A 15,990-nucleotide genomic window follows, 5' to 3' on the forward strand; every position below is an offset into this window, starting at 1 on the left:
CAGACGAGCAAGCCATGTAAAATTAGCGTGGCATTCAACGTGTTAAGCGTCTTGCAAAAAGCATCTCTTGAATAATTTTTTTCTTCTTTCACAAACCGAACGTATCCCCACAGTAAAGCCTCATTACTTAGCAAGGTTGACTCATCAACTTGAGGGGAAAATTCTTTGGATATCAAAAGTTTGCAAATTGAAACTTAACCCTTTCGGGACAGGCGAGTCATGAACGTAATCCTAAGGAATAAGTATCAGGGTGGTATAAAATAAAAAGCGGTAGTTTGGGCATAGCTAATTTGACAGATTTATTTTTGCTTTTACTTTAAATCTAACACATCCAAACTATTTGCATACCTGCCAACTCTCCCGGATTTTGCGGAAGATTTTATTTTTATATTTAAAGTGGTAGTAAATATATACTATTTTTTCTTTTATAAATTTAATTTTTAAATGATTTTGATCACCACTATTCTTACAAAAATTAAGCTTATATATTAATATGCGTTATTATCATGGTTATTAACTAAACCCAGACCAACAAACTCGAAATAGTTCAAAACAAAATTCTAAGACGCATTACCGGTGCACCTAGATACCTGCCAAACATTAATATCAAAAAAGACCTCAACATCGACCCTATTATGAATTTCATTAACAAATTAAATGCTAGCTTCTATAGCAAATCTAAAAATAATGACCCAGGTGGATTCAACACCCTACTAAATAAAGAGCTTATTGTGGATATGAAAAGCCACAACCCAATCACTGCATTTATGCTCTCTGATTGTATTCTATCAAAACACTACAAATAGTGGCCACCCTTTTATATATATGGATGCTCGCAGAGGGATGCAGAAGGGTGATCCTTGACTCGCGAGCATACCACCCCTAGTCTTTTACCTAACTTTTATATTGCCACTCATACTACATAGTAACCACCATATATAAGGACTATTCACTCTTAGTATATACTAATTCGTGACTTCCGCTTCTGCGTTTTCGCTCGCCACTCTACCCTTCTCTCCATCGACAACATTACAGGCGCCCACGGGCATCACCATAGATGAAAGAGTCAATTGTCCGCTTCGCGGACAGGCACTCTGTACACTACTCCAGTTCAAGTTCATGGTTGTCAACTTACTTTTTTTCAAATACAACGTATTTGTTTGCTTAAAATTGAAGTTTTAATTCCATTTTAATACCACTGGGAAAAATGATAATGGAAGGAATTAAAAGTTGGCAGGTCTGCAATTGTGTTAAAAGTGTAACTATACAATTTTTAATTCGAAATAAGTAGTGGTGAATTAAATAAATCAAACAATTAGAACCCCGCCCACAAATAAACTGCTAAAGAATTACTTTGATTACCAGTTTTATCTTTTTACCCTGGTTGATACGGTTTTATGCTGGCACGTATATGTGACAGTCGGTGCGAAAGGGTTAAACGACTTCAGCCATCTCATCAATGCGTCACAGTGCTGTATCGTTGCTTAATAAGATATTTTTGATGACATTAGATGCTGCTGGATGGTGTAAAACAGCTTCTAAAACGTTTTTGACACTCGGCAGTATCAACTCTTCGCCGATGGTATGAGCTTCCCAAATTTAGCAATTAATTTTCATACATTATAAAAGGCTATCAAACCATCGTCGCAGTTTTGTGATGAGTTTAGCTAGTAAGCCTAAAACCGAAGATGCCTTCAGATACATCTATTTGGTGTTCGTGAAAAATGACAAATCTTTATTTTGTTTGTCAGGAGGAATTTTTTGCAAATGCTTCTGCAAACGGGAAGGTTACATTGCCTTATTGGATAAAACTTTGTTACAAAGTAAACACACGAGTAGTTGAGAGTTCGACCAAATCCGACCTTCGTACATGACAACGCTTCTTTCTGTTAGCCGACATTGTTGGCAGGAGCAAAATACAAACTATGAAAGAAAATCAACTATTTCTCAAAATTAATAAATAATTTACGATAAAGAACTAATTCGCGTACGTTCCTGGCCAAATAAAACAATCAAATTGAATCGAAGCAGGGGAAAGCGAACGAAAACTACCATATGAAATAGATTCCAAATTAAATATTCACAGTGAGAACGCATACACTTCAATTTTCGCGAAATGGTTTGAATGAGTCAGAGGCAAAAACATCTGACTCTGGTTCGGTTTGGAGAATAGGTGTCACATAAATTCGTTTTATTGCTGGCACAAATGGTGTATCAGATACACTTGATTTATTATATTAACCTAATATTTTTTCTTTTAAATTAATTTTGGATTAATTTTATTTATTAAATTAATCTTACTGTAAGAAATTTATTTGGGATTTTAAAAATTAAATTTGAATGAGACTACCACCCAAAATAGTAATAACTTGAGTAGTGTTAAAAAAATTAGTTATACGTTAAGCATTTAGTTAGATTCATTTTGTTAGGTTGTTTTTAGTGGTAATTTAAGTAGTGTTGAATAGTTAGTTATACTTTAATTATATATTTAGATTACTGTTCCTTTTTTTCGACACTAATACTAAAAGATATATGAGATCTCTATTGTTAACAGAATCATCCTTTTTTACCCTTTCCGGTACAGCAAATTTTGATTGAAAATTTTAGTCTTTGTTTCGATTGAACATTATCAATTGCACCCTTAGACAGTACATACTAAGTGATGCAATACTTTAGCTCTTAGTTGCTTAAAGAACGAACCATTAGCTCTACATTTCTAGTAGTTTGTAATATTTGTTGAATAAATGTTGCCAGACAGGCTTATACTGTAATAAAAAAGGGTTAAAAGTATGTAGACACAAATGGACTAGAATAAACATACTAAAATTGAAATGTACAACAATACTTTTATTAATGTTTAAATTGCAATATATTTTTTACAAATGAGTCTTATAAAATGATGCACACAAACTAATGAGATCACAGAGACGATGCACTCCCTAAGCTCGTAGGATAGTTTCTTGAGTATTTAAAAATGAAATACTCTTTCTAAGGAGTGTTTTGTCACGTAATTGAATGAAATAATGAATGATTTTGTTAAATCTAGAAAAAAACGTCATCATTTGATTTCTGATTTGAAGGAATAGAGAGGATTTTCAATTGCAGTTGCTCCTTGACCCTGCAAATAAGAACATTATATTAGGTTAACTATTACTTGTAATGCAAAAGTGTTAAAAATTATATGCAAAAACACTATTGATAATCCGCAGGCTTATTATTCGCTTTTCAATATATACGCTGTATTCAACTAATACTATTTTTTCCACAATATAAATTGTTCGATATGATGCTCTGTCCTATAAAATCATTCCACGCTATTTTGTTAATTACTTCAACGATATGTGTGAGATTTTTTATCACGGTCTTTTGAACCTGTGAAATTTGATTAAACAAAATATTACCTTCGTGAATTGTTATCCCACATTATATTATTAAGGGATCCGGAAAGTAATGTCGCTTCGGTGCATTTGATTTTTTTTTATCAATGTTTTATTTTTAATCAATAATGTATTCACAATGGTTAGTAACAAGCTTTCAATGCCGGATTGAAAATGAATCGAAATAGATCGGCAAAAAATGAATTGGTATTAAGGACTAACGAATATTTAATGAGCTGAAATGACATTACTTTCCGGTCCCCCTAATACATTACACGTGAGTTTCTCTTCAACGATATATTGCGTTCTCAAAATTTTTCCCGCTCTATTTTGTCATTGGGAAATTCCTTTAAACGAAACATTGACTGCGAGAAATCTTATTTCACCGTATATTATTCCAGTGTAATTATGTATAACGATATATTGCTCAGGCAGGATTTCATCCAATGAAGTTTTATTCATCGATTATTAATTACTTAAAATATTGTCCCACAGTACTTTTTTCTGGTCATATTGAAGATGAAATGTCGTGACATTATTGGTGTATGTTTACCATTTTTCTCAGCTCTGCCTCATTAATCTCTTCTCGACTTTATAGTTCCAAATGTTATACTACAGATAAATTTAGCAATTTCATGCTGCATGCCGTACGGTGACTCACGTTAGGTTGGAGCAAATCCTCTAGAGCAGCGATTCCCAATTTTTTTCGACCATGGTACCCTTAACGATCGGCCAACATTTTGAGAAACCCCGAGACTTAATGAATAAATTTCGCTAGCAATTGTGCAATTGTTAATTAATGACATACAATTATTATTGTTTTGAGAATAAACACTGATTTAAATTTTATCAAATATTTTGAGAATATTTAATAACTGAAGGAACAATGAAATTTTTTCATCAGATCGTTTTATCAATATTAGTCTAAAAATTGGGTTTAATGTTAAACACAGTTGAATTTACAGGTCTGGAGTGGAATCTAGTCTAGATTTTAATTGGAATTTAGTGTCTGAATAAACTAAAAATGAATGAGCTGAAATATGGTTTCTGTTTAAATAAAAACAAAAACTGACGAAAATAAACGTTGAGGATAGTTATCAGAGAAACATATATTGTTGGTTCAATGTTAAAATAACACTTTTGCACTCACTTCTCATGTTATTTAAATGAGAAGTGGGTGCAGAAGTGTCGCTTTAACTTTGAACCAGCGATATGTACTTTTCAACTGTTGAATTTGCTTATTTTAATTGAATGTGAAATACGAATAAAATTTTTCACATTCTTTTCGCAATTCATTTATTATGTAGCTATTGGGAAAAAATATTGTTTTAAATTTTCTTCATTCACAAGCATTTTAATTATATAATTTCACAAAAATAACGGAAATATTAAATTAGTAATAAATAATAACTAATTGGATTTAAATTTTATCTCAAGTTTTGAAAATTATAACTGGTTTAAAAAAAAGTCCTTAGTCTAGGAGCCTATTTCACCCTAGGGTTCCGCGGGACAACTTTTGGAAACCGAGATTTCTTTGTAGTTACTGCAGTGCGAAATGCTTTGTGAAAATGCTAAATATCAACAATAATGAAGTACTGACGAAAAACCAAAAGCGAAAAGTTTTTCACAATCGCAATGATAAAATGTTTTAGTTAATTAAAAATGTGAGGTCGCTTTTTAGACAACAAATATAAATAAAATTGATTGCGAAAATAATAAGCCCTTTTGTTCAATTTCAAACGAATGTGACCAGTTTCAAAAGAGAGAGATTTAAAAGTTTAGAATTCAAAAAGTTAACTGAATACTATTTAAACTTACATCTTCATTTCTTACTGGCATATGCGTGTTCAGTTCTCCGAAGGTGAGCTAAAAATGAATAAAAATTAATTTAATGAAAGCAAATATAATGGAAACACTTTTCAAATTCCAAAAAATTTATCATATTTTTGATAAACCAATATCAAATTTTATTTTGCTTTTTTATGTAGATGAATAATCTTATCTTTTTATATAAATTATTTGTTTAAAAAAATTACATTATATTAAAAAAATTATTATATTTTTAAACAAATGAATTATAAGTCATAATCATAAGTCATAATTTTTAAAAATTCATATGACAAATCAACGACTTATTTCTAAAAACTAAGAAAAAAACTCCGAAATTTCTGTTTTATTCTCTAGAAATATATTAGTGTGGAAAGAATTGTTACACAAATTTTTAAGAACAATTTTCTTCAAATTGTCTTTTGCGTATGCAAAACTACAAAACAATTATTTACAAAAGCATTAATTACACAGAGAAACAAATGTTTTGTTGCATTAATCTATGAATGCATGATCTTACATAATTTGGATGAGAGAATAATACTAAAATTAGTTTTCCGTAAAATTCAGATTTTTTTTTTTAAAGAAATGCTATTTTTAGTTTAGTTTATTTCCTGTATGAATGTATAAGTTAATAAAGACCGTATAGATTATATTAAATAATAAATAAATAAAGATTGCTATTGAAATTTTCTGAATCAACAGAGAAGATAGCGGGATGAAACACATAAAATGATCTTGATTGTCTGATGGAACTAGAAGGTGTTATTAATAACCACCTTTCTTTAATATATCAAACGATTTTTGACATTTTTAATCCTGCTTCAGCTGTTAATTATTCGAAATGATTTTAATAGCATTTTTACTTTTTTCTCTCTTATACAGGGTTATTTATAATTCCCTCCGCCTGTAAACGCCATTTTTATTTCCTACAGCTGGCTTCAGTGGTACATGTTACTGCCATCTACCGGCAACTGCTTAAATTAAAACTTGAATACTTTCGGAATAATTTCATATGTTCTTTTTTGCCATATTCGTCTTCGTTTTTTTACTATAACGCTTCGAAACCCCGGAGGGAATTATGAATAATCCTGTATATTATTCTGTGACCACTAATATAAATTTTTTATTTCGTTTTTGCTTAGATTTAACACCAATATATTGGAAGCGGTCTTTGTAGAACCATTTGAACGAATGAAATAATAAATAGTAAACTTTTATTCAATGGGCACAAAGGTTTTGTAAATAAAAAATCGATTCTTACCGTATCTAAATTCAAACCATATACTGGATTATCTACAGCATGACCTAGTCTGGATCGTTCCCTAAAAATGAAATTGATAATTTTAACAAAAACAATAATTATTATGAGTAATATCAGATTTGATATTTGTGATTTTAATGCAACTCGAGAAGAAGTGGAGTGATTATGCCTAACCATGTGATTTAAATCAGATTTAAATGGATAATTGGTAGCGACGTCACGCGCGTGTGTGTCGCATCTGATTAGCTTCTGTATCAACAAATGCTACAATGTATTTACCATACTTCACCTACAGGTATCCAATTGGGTACTGGCAACTCAAAAAGATCACTCAGAAACAGATAACTGACATATGACCTCAGCTCCAGCTGGTTGTTTATGAACTATATGGCATGTTAAAATTCTGAATATTGCTGGCGAAGGTCCGGCTTCATTTTTCCGCAAAAGTTAAAATGTTTTTTAAACGGAAAGTTAATTAAATACACCCTATCGCGCATCAAATTTGTTAAAATATAATTCTTTCCAGTCTATGTCTCTTATTTAGCCTAGATTTATAAATGGAAGAATAATATAAGCAAATGTTACTTTTTAGCAGCCAATCAGGAGAGATACACACGTTTACGTCATTTGCAGGTATCTAACTCAAAAGATTTTACAAACTATTGATTATTTAGTTTCATGATTAAATGTAATATATTCCGCCAATGTTTTCTTAAAAATAATTCTGAGATGTTTATATATTTGATACAGAAAGAAACAAAATATTCCATCATTTGTATTACAATTGGTAATAAATTGAAATTTAGATTTTAGCATATATTAATCTTTCACTTTCTTTTTGCAATTGAAACTTAAAAAATGTAATGACTTTTAAAAGCAAACATTATTTTTTCTCTCCTTTAATCAGCACACTTTTATAGTTACTTTCTTAAATTTTGGGAATAATTAAATAAACATCATATTTGCAACTTTGTAGGTCTTGCTCTTAAAAGGTCTTAAAGTCACACAGAAAAATCTTTTTATTATAAATTTCTTTGTATATTTTTTGTAATAATATAACTAAGATAAATTTATTTATATATAAGATAAGTTTATAGATATCTAAAGTTTATAGATATTTAAGATATCTAAGATAAATTTATTTATATATTTTTTTGCTTGTTTTCCGTTATACTATTACAGTGTGTTCCGCTGGTGCGGGATAGCCTGGTTGGTAGGGCGCTGGGCCCATCTCCAAGTCATGAACTAGATCTCTGCTGGCCTAAAACTAGCTGCGTAGTAAATGGTGACTGGTGCGCAGTAAATTTGTCTGGTCACAGTGACCTCCATGTTCCCATAACAAACCATACCTCTGTAGGTATTGAATTGGAGATTGATTGCTTTCTTTAGATCAAAATTACGATCTATGGATGAATGAATGGGTCTGCCCTGAAAACGGCAGTGATGTATGTGTGGCTGAAGTCGTACTATTGACCATAGATGACGCCCCAAAGCGTTTATATCCCTTTTGAACAAAATTATATACAATATGGTGATAGCAACAATGTTATAAATAATATATTTACTTAAATTACAATACTTACGCGTTAGTATCCCTTTTGTACCAAATTACAAACAAAATGGCGATAAGTAATAATGTTCCGACGACAACTCCAATTATCCATCCAATTCCAGCACCTGAAAAAAATATGTTATGATTATATAAAAATATAATAATATTACATTATAATAATATTGCATTATAATAATATTACATTATAATAAATTAGATAAAAATATATTACAATGATATTGTAATAATAAAATTGTATTTTTATATAATGATATTTAAGATTAAATGTTAGAGCCATAAGAACCAAAATTAATGATAATACTTTTCTTCTTAAGTAATTAATGAATTAAAATTGTATGGCAAAGGGCCATTCTCACTACGTATGATTCACGAATCTGATAGGTGAAATACATTCTCTGATTATTTGATTGAGAATCTTACTTGTAAAATAAAAATTATCAGAGAAAAACTAGCCAATCAGATTCTTTTCTCACGACGGCTATCTTAGGTGCGTTAATCGCATGTACTTAGAATGGCTCTTAATTGCAATTTGATAATGTGATAATTATAGTAAATAGTTATAGTATAATTATCGTTTTAGAACCACGATTTCGCTACTTGCTGAATATTAATTATTGCCTATTTACCTTGAAGCGGTAATTCGTCTCGTTTTTCAATGATTTGTTTCTTGGCGCATCTGTTTTGAGCATAACCATCAGTGCATCTGAAATTAAAATTACAGTAAATTATTATAAATAACAGTATATACTCTATTATAAATGACAGTATGAAATAACAGTAAAAAGTACATTGTCTTCAAAACACTATTAAGCGATAAGAATTCTAACTCTGAAATGTTTTTATTATTTTCAAAAAAGAAAAATAATGAACAAACAACCAAAAATAATATTTCATTAAATATTTAATCAAAATTTTATCATAGCATGGATATTTTCCTATAATCAAGCATACGTACTATATGTAAATTTATAATTTATTTTTACTTTCATGATAAAATTGAGATTTTAAGTATTGCTTATATTATTTGCAAAGCATAGAAATATACGCTCTACAAATATTTGATTATAAAAATACTTAATTTAAGGAAATATATTATAAGGAAATATGTCATTGATTACCACCAAAGAATTCTCGGTCCAAAATGGAAAATTTAGATATGAAATAAGAACAACGATAATTGAATCCGAGTGTTCCTATATATATATATATATATATATATATATATATATATATATATATATATATATATATATATATATATATATATATATATATAGGAACACTCGGACACAGAAACGAATTTCAGCGCTTGAGAATGCTCAGGAGCTAGCAATTGATGAAATAATAAAGATAAATATATATGCATGATTGTCACAAGCATTTATTTACTTCCCCTAAAAATTTTGAAAGAAAATTTCTTCTTCTTGACGTTTAAAAAAATAAAATTGGAAAATTGGTCCACTAACACTCTACAGTTTTTCAGTCGTCTTCTTCATTAAATTTTTCTCTGCTGTTCTTCTTGTCTATGCGTGGACATGAACCGCTTTGCCCCAACATGGCCCATTTTCACTGTGTAACAGTCCTCGGGGTGAACCGATTTTCTACGTTATTGATTTGTCGATTTTAAGAGCTCCCTTGTCTTCTGGACTTTAAAATTACAAGGCTAATAAGTTGATGCTGAAGTTGTAAATCAAAAAATTGGGCCGGCTGTTCAACGACGGTTATTAAATAAAATAAAATATAAATTTAAGTGTCGTTTTCTGAAGAATGGAGATAAATCTTTCCTTCCCCTTGATCATCGTATATAAAAGATGTGCTTTCCAACATGATTTTCATTTTGGAATGTAAAGTATTTTTGCTGCATTAGTTAAAAGTCTAATTTTATTTTTTTAAGCTCGCTTACTTCCAACGAAAGGTATTTTCATAACATTTATACTAACTATAATTAATATTTAGCATTGAATCTTATCATTGCTCATAATTTTATTTACTTTAAACATTTATTGGCAAATATTTCGGATCTATTGGCAAATAATATTTAATAAATCAAAATTTGCAGTTATTTTTTATGCAATAAAACATATCACAAATTCATCATATCATTTCAAGCAACGGTTTACTGTATTAATCACAACGAAATTTTAATTATATTATTATTTTTATTTGTCCTAAAAAAGTATTTTAGGCTCAATTGACCCAGGTTGAATCTGAACCAATTATCGTAGTTTGGCCCTCAACTTTAAATATTCTAATAAACAAAACTAAAAAATATATAATAGAGAAGCTAATCTGAAATAAAACATACTGACAAACTGGCACTTTTTTGACTAAACTACATGTTCCTCCATTTTTGCAGAAATCTGGTGGACATGCTGTAATAAGAAAAAAACAATGTTATATGCTTAAAAAAGAAGATTTATTAATGTTGAAATAAGTGGCTAAATAGAATTTTAAAAAACATATAACAAGCAAGTAATAGTCAGAAGTTTTGAAACAAAATTTTATTCGTATAAGTATTTCAGCGTTATTACTTATACAAAACACGTAAGAACATATTACCCCTGATTAAAAACTTCATTCACTTCATATATATATATATATATATGTCGACGACTGTTATTTGCTAATTATATATTTTTGAAGCGAATGAAGTTTTTAATCAAGTAACGTCTTTCCAATTCAGTTTCTTGGGATTATTTATTTAACCTAAGAACATAGCCATAGGAAAGAATTAAGATTAGATTATAAGAACTCTCTAGCTGAACATTACAGAAAAGTCAATTCAGTCATTAGATTAGTCATAGCATTGCTTTCTGAAAATATAAATACTCTCGACAATGAAAACTATTTTATAAAATTATTAATTTTGCTATTCTAATAATATAAATTAGTGAAACCAAATTATGAGATCATGTATAGGTTGCAAAATAATACAACTTTATAGGAAATAAATAAAAATGAGATAATAATCCTGTAAAAAATAAATAACCGAATTCAATCTGATCGTTGTTGTTCTTTGCAGACTAACATGACAACTCCTGGTGTAAAACCTAGTTTTTCAAAATCATATCGATTTCGATGTTATGTTTTAATAACACTCATAACCGAAAATGCAGTTTTTCCTAAATAAGTTGAAGAAAAATGCATTCTCTAACTTTTGATACCGTATTAAGTCTGATCTAATATAGCTTAAAGTAGCTACTGAAGGAAAAAAATCGGATAAGAGAAGTTTTTTTTCTATCTTTTTGCTAACAAGTTGAGAAAAAAGGTCTTCAATCAATATTGCACAAATAACAAATATAATGTTATAGATTTTGCAGTGTGAATAAAGCTCACGGCCCGGTGGTGTTGAGAAACAGTACACTAAAAAATACATAAAACGGTTGAAAATAGTTTTTTTTATTTTTTAAAAGAAAATAAGTATTATTTTTCTACTTACTTCCGCAAAGACTCTCGTCAGAGCCATCTCTACAATCGACATGGTCATCACAAATATGATCTCTGTGAATACAAGGTTGGTCAAGAAGATCATTACAGAAATAGAACTTTTCTTTACATAACAGTGCTCGTCCTGCAAAATATAAATGCGATTTTTTAAGGACACAATCTTAAACCACAAGCTTCTTCTTTATCTGGCTGAAAACTTAAACTGATGGTAATTCAGGTTGTTCAAAGTAACAATGAGAGTGCAATCTTAAGGCAATCATTTCCATTTGAAAAAAGTTATAACAAATTTTATAAGGCTTGCAAATTCATAATAAGTTAGATCAATGTTTTAAAGTTCTCGCACTTTGTTGTTATTATTAACATTAGTATTATTTTTAGTTATATCAATATAATTAATATTTTTATTATTACTATTAGTATTATTAGTATTATTATAATTGGAAAAGCAATAGTTTTAAAATTGAGAGAATCAAGAACTCATGCTCAGGGAATTAGATATTTCGGTTTCGGTAATATATTACTTAACATGAGGGATGAATAAAAATACGGAAAACCCTCTATGCTAACTCGATGTTGACAATATTTCTTTCAGCAGAAAATGCTTTAAAAAGATTTTGCATTGCAAAAGTGTGGGTACAATTTAAAATATGATGTTTGAAGCTTTTAAAAATGGTGGCAATTTCACCCATGAAAAATTTGGATCGATCAAAATGTGAAGAGTAACTTTTTTTACCACCAAAATTTCAAGATATTTATGAAGGATTGCAACGTTTTTATTGTAATGTTTTTTTTATTTCATTTTAATGGCACTGAAAAAAGAACAAATCTTCTAATTTCCTTCCTTGGCATAAAGAACAAAAATCCTATTTCTGAAGGCTTCAAACATGATCTTTAAAATTGTAGCAACAGTTCTGCTTTGTAAAATCATCCAAAACATTTTCTGCTAAAAACATTGTTTAAATAGATTTAGTATAGAGACGTTTCCTTATCTATTTCAAATTTCTGCATGTCCTGATCTCCATATTTTCTTTTCAGTCTTGTAATTATTGTAACGATTTTTTACATTCGATTTTTCGCTTGTTTTTTGATTTTTCACTTGAAATTTTGAACTTGTTTAGCTTTTAAAAAAACTTATACTGTTTGTTTGATAACATTTGATTTCTTCAACAGATTCTCTCCTGCACATAAAAAAAAATCAAAATATAGCATTTTTATATCAATGACTTAATTAATTTATAAGTTTTGTTTCATATGCACAATTATTTACCTAAGCAATGTTTATAAATATGATAGTCCTTTTCAAGCTTAGATTATTTTAAAATTTCCTCTAATTTTTTAAAATGTACGGTATCTTTATGCAATTCGTAAATTAGGTTCATCAGAGTTTAGAAATTGTTTATTTTCTTTCAAAGCAAAGTTCAGAGAGAAAGTATTGTTAAAATATTTGTGATAGTTTCATTAAGTATACTTTTTAAACTTTTATAACTTTCCGTTTGTTTTCTCAAATCTCTAACAATAGAAGATCATTATGATTTAAACTATACTAACCGCATCCATCTGTTTCATCAGATCCATCTGGGCAATCTGGCACACCATCGCACACGTAAAGGTGAGGAACACATGTCTTACCATCGGCGCAAGCTTTCTGAGTAGAATTGCAATGACCCTGGGGCAAGATAGTAGAAGGTGGTACTGGACTTGTAAGAGACACCGTCGTCCATTCTTTTGGTGCTGTATAAGTAATAATATTTTAAGTTTAAAAAAAATGGCTAAAACTTTTAAAAGTTCAATTATTATGATTAATAATAATCTATATTATACAAAGTTATAATGCGTATGTGCGCGATAAAAAACCCGATCTAATTTGTTTTCTCGTGTTGGCAACGGAAAAAAATGAGCTGGAAGCGAAGCTAAAAACCAAGTTTACGTGTAAACAAAAAGTGGTAACGGTTGCCACCGTCCACAGGGTGACTAAAAATAACGAATACCGATTAAAACATTGTCTCCCAGTTTGGTAACCACCCAAATCTTCTTCAAACTGCCACTGGCTAATATTTCATTTACCTATAAACTAATACTCCATTATCCTATATTGGATTAATACAACTATAAGAATCTGCTGAATGCACTTAGTATTAATAATATTTTAAGTTTAAAAAAAAATGGCTAAAACTTTTAAAAGTTCAATTATTATGATTAATAATAATCTATATTATACAAAGTTATAATGCGTATGTGCGTGATAAAAAACCCGATCTAATTTGTTTTCTCGTGTTGGCAACGGAAAAAAAATGAGCTGGAAGCGAAGCTAAAAACCAAGTTTACGTGTAAACAAAAAGTGGTAACGGTTGCCACCGTCCACAGGGTGACTAAAAATAACGAATACCGATTAAAACATTGTCTCCCAGTTTGGTAACCACCCAAATCTTCTTCAAACTGCCACTGGCTAATATTTCATTTACCTATAAACTAATACTCCATTATCCTATATTGGATTAATACAACTATAAGAATCTGCTGAATGCACTTAGTACGTTTTGTAAGTCGAAACAAGTTTCTTCTGGGTGTTACATTTAGGAGGGAAGTATTTTCTAACTATAAAAGTTAAGTATGATACGGAATCCTAATATGCAATATGTATACTTCATGCTGTGGTTCATCGCTCATAAGCGTCCTTTCAGCAAAGCGGACTGCAATAACGAAAGAGTTAAAATAATTTCGCATCCTATTAGCAATTGAAACAATTTCAGAAAGTGAAACACCCGTAAAGAAATGTCGAAAGCATTTACAATATTTGACTAGCTCAGTAGTATGCGTTTCTAGTATGATCTTATTGAAACACAGAAGATAATTTCGACACTTCGACCAACAAATTTGTTATTACATTAAGATAACTTACATCTGAACTATGCTTTAATTTACGAACTAAGATAAGGAATTTAGTTACAGCGACCCAGGCAAATGTAAGATGCCTCGTCGTCGACTTGAAATCCAGCTCGGCACAAGTACCAAGCAATATGTGGACACCGGGCAAGGCCCCGAGTCACGCGAGAATTGGAGCACCATAGTCGTGATCGAGAGCAAAGGATGTCCGACTGGTCCAAAACCTGAAGAGCGGCAGTGCCAAACCCTCCGCAGACGGAGCCAAAATTGGGTCGACAGCAGGAAGACCGCAGCCACCCCGCGATCCATCCAGGGCCCTAGGCCTGGAAGGTCTCAAACCCTTTACTTTATTTACAAAAACACAAAAATTATTAAATCAAAGTATTACAAAGCAAAAATCAAAATCGCAGCAGATTGAGAGTCGCCTGAACTGACTTACAAAACGGCATCATTGCCCTATACCAACAAAGATAAAATTAAAGTGATTATAAGAGGAAATATTTTAATTCTATCTTTCCTCGGAAAAGATCAAAGACATAAAATTATTCATTGTGCTTACGTAATGTAGAGGAGCATGTCGTTTTGCAGCGTAATTCGTCACTACCATCTTTGCACTCTGGTGCACAATCACACACGAAAGCTTCAGGAATACACTGTGAACCATCATCACAACGGAATTCATTCTTTCCACATTCACCAGCGGGATTTCCAGTAGGTACAATAGCTTCACCTAAAAGCAAAAACAAAATATATATATAAAAATAATCTTCATAATAAATTATATCTTTGAATAATAAAATGCAATTCCTTTTAAATTAGCGTATTCTTCTCGGGTAATAAAAAAAGGTAACTACGATCCCTTCAGATAGCAAAACAATAATTTATTTGATTATTAACTATTAATTAATTTATTCAATTTCGTAATTCACAAATTAATTAATTAATTAAATTTGGTAATTTGGAATTCGAAAATTTTTCTGGCAGTTATCATTTGCAAAGCATATTGTATGGTACAAGATAATCTGTGAAGTTGTTAATCTGTGAAGCCGCAAGTAAGAAATGAACAGAACATAACGACTAATAGATATTGATCATATTTTTTAAAAGCCTTCTGTTCTAAGAACTTATCAAAATGTTCCGTTTAGAAAATAGCATCTTGTTACCATTGCATTGGTTATTAATTTTCAAATTTCACAGTATTAACTTTGACATTAATGCAGTAAGTTCTAATTAATTAAGCTAGAAGAGTTATGTGTCTATGCTATTTAGTTATAACAACAAGTTTAACTCAAAAATATTTGCTAAAAACATAATAAACTTCTAGTATGCGCGGTGTATTTAACTCATTGGACTCCGATATACTTATTTCGGTAACATGTCCTACTTTTAAAAAGACAAAAAATTGGTAACTCTCCATTATTAATTTTTTTAAAATTTATTTTAGAGTTACTAAAAATAAGTGTCCACCACAATATATGAATAATTTAAAAATCTTTATTTTCGAGCGAAACCATATAAATGCAAAATCTGAAATGGAGAATTTCTTCAAATGTATGCTTTTTTTAGTTCATAGTTAGAACTAGAAAAGCAGTACATGGGAAATATACATTCTTTAGACT

The 15,990-nt window shown here is 30.1% G+C and overlaps 1 protein-coding gene across 1 annotated transcript in view; it reads right to left on the bottom strand.

The window, feature by feature from the left end:
• Nucleotides 1-2,826: 2,826 nt before the first annotated feature.
• LOC107445048 (MAM and LDL-receptor class A domain-containing protein 1) overlaps nucleotides 2,827-15,990 on the bottom strand; it is a 160,013-nt gene continuing 146,849 nt past the window's right edge. Inside the window, exons 80-88 of the mRNA XM_087163642.1 lie at nucleotides 14,931-15,101; nucleotides 13,037-13,219; nucleotides 11,481-11,612; nucleotides 10,347-10,413; nucleotides 8,668-8,744; nucleotides 8,052-8,145; nucleotides 6,469-6,529; nucleotides 5,196-5,243; nucleotides 2,827-3,118 (exon numbers count right to left, since the gene is read on the bottom strand). Coding sequence (XP_087019768.1) covers nucleotides 3,059-3,118; nucleotides 5,196-5,243; nucleotides 6,469-6,529; nucleotides 8,052-8,145; nucleotides 8,668-8,744; nucleotides 10,347-10,413; nucleotides 11,481-11,612; nucleotides 13,037-13,219; nucleotides 14,931-15,101 — 893 coding nt within the window. The 3' untranslated portion in view covers nucleotides 2,827-3,058. The remainder of the gene's footprint in view (nucleotides 3,119-5,195; nucleotides 5,244-6,468; nucleotides 6,530-8,051; nucleotides 8,146-8,667; nucleotides 8,745-10,346; nucleotides 10,414-11,480; nucleotides 11,613-13,036; nucleotides 13,220-14,930; nucleotides 15,102-15,990) is intronic.

This window comes from Parasteatoda tepidariorum, chromosome 5, assembly GCF_982258835.1.
Source record: "Parasteatoda tepidariorum strain Cologne lab strain chromosome 5, Ptep-v5.0, whole genome shotgun sequence".
Lineage (NCBI taxonomy): Eukaryota > Metazoa > Arthropoda > Arachnida > Araneae > Theridiidae > Parasteatoda > Parasteatoda tepidariorum.